Source organism: Scomber japonicus, chromosome 24 (assembly GCF_027409825.1).
Source record: "Scomber japonicus isolate fScoJap1 chromosome 24, fScoJap1.pri, whole genome shotgun sequence".
Taxonomy (NCBI): Eukaryota; Metazoa; Chordata; class Actinopteri; order Scombriformes; family Scombridae; genus Scomber; species Scomber japonicus.
Genome location: NC_070601.1, coordinates 491,532 through 494,412, shown reverse-complemented (window position 1 = coordinate 494,412; position 2,881 = coordinate 491,532). Strand labels below are relative to the sequence as shown.

Here is a 2,881-nt window from a genome sequence, read left to right as displayed (position 1 = left end):
ACTCAGGTACGAGTTCGCCGTCCCGAACCGGAGACCCGAGTTCTGATTGGACAGCACACGGATCAATGATCATTACATCATCATTACATCATCATTACATCATCATTACATCATCATTCATTCATTCATGTGTCAATAATCATTACATCATTACATCATCATTACATCATCATTCAGTCATTCATTCTTCATGTGTCAATGAATTATCCTTCCTTCCGTCCTTCCTCACCTCCTTATATCCTTCCTTCTATCCTTCCTCACCTCCTTCTATCCTTCCTAACCTCCTTCTATCCTTCCTTCTGTCCTTCATAACCTCCTTCTATCCTTCCTAACCTCCTTCTGTCCCTCCTCACCTCCTTCTATCCTTCCTAACCTCCTTCTATCCTTCGTTCTGTCCTTCCTTCTGTCCTTCCTAACCTCCTTCTATCCTTCCTTCTATCCTTCCTAACCTCCTTCTATCCTTCCTAACCTCCTTCTGTCCTTCCTCACCTCCTTCTATCCTTCCTAACCTCCTTCTATCCTTCCTTCTGTCCTTCCTTCTGTCCTTCCTAACCTCCTTCTATCCTTCCTTCTATCCTTCCTCACCTCCTTCTATCCTTCCTTCTATCCTTCCTTCTATCCTTCCTTCTGTCCTTCAGCTAAACTAAAAGGATGCAGGATGTTAAAACAAGCAGTGTGTGTAGTCATGTGTTAAATGATTGACAGGTGAGTCAGCTTCCTTCTATCCTTCCTAACCTCCTTCTATCCTTCCTAACCTCCTTCTGTCCTTCCTCACCTCCTTCTATCCTTCCTTCTGTCCTTCAGCTAAACTAAAAGGACGCAGGATGTTAAAAAAAGCAGTGTGTGTAGTCATGTGTTAAATGATTGACAGGTGAGTCAGCTGACCCAGGTGAACTCGTCCGGTTGGCTGTTCCCTCTCAGCGGGTCGCTGTTGCTTCGTCCTCGCTGCACCCGAAAGCGTCGGACCTGCAGAGTCTGGAACCAGTGAGGCTGCGATCCGGAGGGGGACGAGCTGAACTGGTGCGCATCCGACTGGAGACACGAGAGACAAAACCCCAATCAGCTGATGACCGAAGCAGCAGAAGTTTACTCAATTATTTTATAAGTTTTGTCAAATCATTTAATGGACTTATTTTATTTGAGGTATTTTTAAATGTATTTCATTTTATAGACTTCTTTTTTAACACTCATTTTTTACAGTGTGCTTTTTAAATCAGCTTTAACCTCTTGCAAGTGTTTTACAGTGTACTTTTGTTTCTTACTGCTCCCCCCCCCCTGCTGAATGGGCTCCACTGTAAAAAATAAAGACCAGGGAATACGCTGTTTAAAAAAAAAACAAGAAAAATGGTAAAAACTAAATTTAAAAATATATGTCAATAGGATACACTGTAAAAAATGAAGACCACCGTAAAGTATTAAAAGAAGAACATAATGTGATACACTGTAAAAGATGAAGATCAGGGTAAAGCAGCCAGTGGTAGTGTACTGTAAAAAAGTAAAAACAAGTATAAAATGGAGCAATAGCAAAGACCTAGGAATACACTGTAAAAAATTAGATATGGATAAATGCAGTGAAAAAAGAGGACGCTGCAAAAAATGATAACTTTTAAATCTAAAGCCAGGACTGAGCCAGGTAGTTAACTCTCAAATGTTGTGATTATGGGATGCACCATGACTAATACAATCAGGGGAAACACTGTAAAAAGATTCACTTAAAAAAAATAAAAATAAAAAACAAGCAAAGTGACAATCTGTTTAACAGGAAGCAGGAACTATGAACTGATGAAGGGGACACACAGTTTTGAGTTTGGGGTTTTTAAAGCATCTTGAACAGCTGGGAGTGTCAGCGCTGACGTCATACCTCTGCAGGTGGGAGAGAAGTCGAGCTCCTGCTTTTTCTGAAGTTGAGCTCCTTCATCTTCACCTCCTCCTCCTCCTCCTCCTCTTCCTCGTCTTCATTCTCCTCTTCCTCACCACAGCAACACCTCGTCATGAACCGCCCGGCCTCCCTCACCCACCGGGACAGTTCCTCCATCTTTTCTTTATAATCCACTTCTCCTCTACTTCTTCTCCTCTACTTCTTCTCCTCTACTTCTTCTTCTTCTTCTTCTTCTTCGTCTGTCTCTTGCTCATATGACTCACATGGGTCAGGACGAGCAAACAGAGTCCCATGACTGTCTCTCTCTCTTTGCCCCCTCTGTGACCCCCCCCCCCCCCCCCCAGTTAAGCACAACAGCATCCATTCAACAGTCTGTGTAATCGCTGCCCTCTGGTGGTCACCGTGAGTAACTGCAACCCTCCACTTTATTTCATTGACAGCATTATTTTAACTCAACAAGTCGTCTGATAGCAATGTTAATAAACACAAGTTACAATAATCCACTGTAAGAAATGATCAAAAAAATACAAATGTATGCAATGTAATAAGAAACTGTAATATGCACTGTAAAAAAACAAACAGGATGAAGTATAAAAATGAAGATGCACTGTAAAGATATAACTACAAAATTAACTTTAAAAAAAAAAACTATTGTTAAAACTTGGAGATACACTGTAAAAACATTAACTGGAAGATTTATTGAACAGATGAACTGTAAAAAATGAAGTGTGAAGATGATACGATGAATGATATACGATTTCTTTTTAAACTAACAAGGAAAAAGTTAATTAAGAGATGTACTGTAAGAATATTAACTTGGAGAATCACTGGTAAAATGAACTTACTAGGAGATACACTGTTAAATATTAACTAGCAGACGTACTCATGGACTGTATAGACATGGTCACCTTGATGTCGGTTTGTGTACTGCTGTTTTCAAGCCTCAAGTTTAGTGATTTGACCACCTTTGACTTTTGGAGACAAAAGTGACCATATTTGAAC

General features: G+C 40.4%; 1 protein-coding gene across 1 annotated transcript in view; it reads right to left on the bottom strand.

Annotated features, from left to right (window-relative positions):
- cdk15 (cyclin-dependent kinase 15) overlaps positions 1–1,918 on the bottom strand; it is a 12,856-nt gene extending 10,938 nt beyond the window's left edge. The window contains exons 1-3 of the mRNA XM_053314525.1: positions 1,862–1,918; positions 886–1,032; positions 1–42 (exon numbers count right to left, since the gene is read on the bottom strand). The exon at positions 1–42 is cut by the window's left edge and continues 53 nt beyond it. Of these exons, the coding sequence (XP_053170500.1) occupies positions 1–42; positions 886–1,032; positions 1,862–1,918 (246 nt within the window). The remainder of the gene's footprint in view (positions 43–885; positions 1,033–1,861) is intronic.
- Positions 1,919–2,881: the final 963 nt, after the last annotated feature.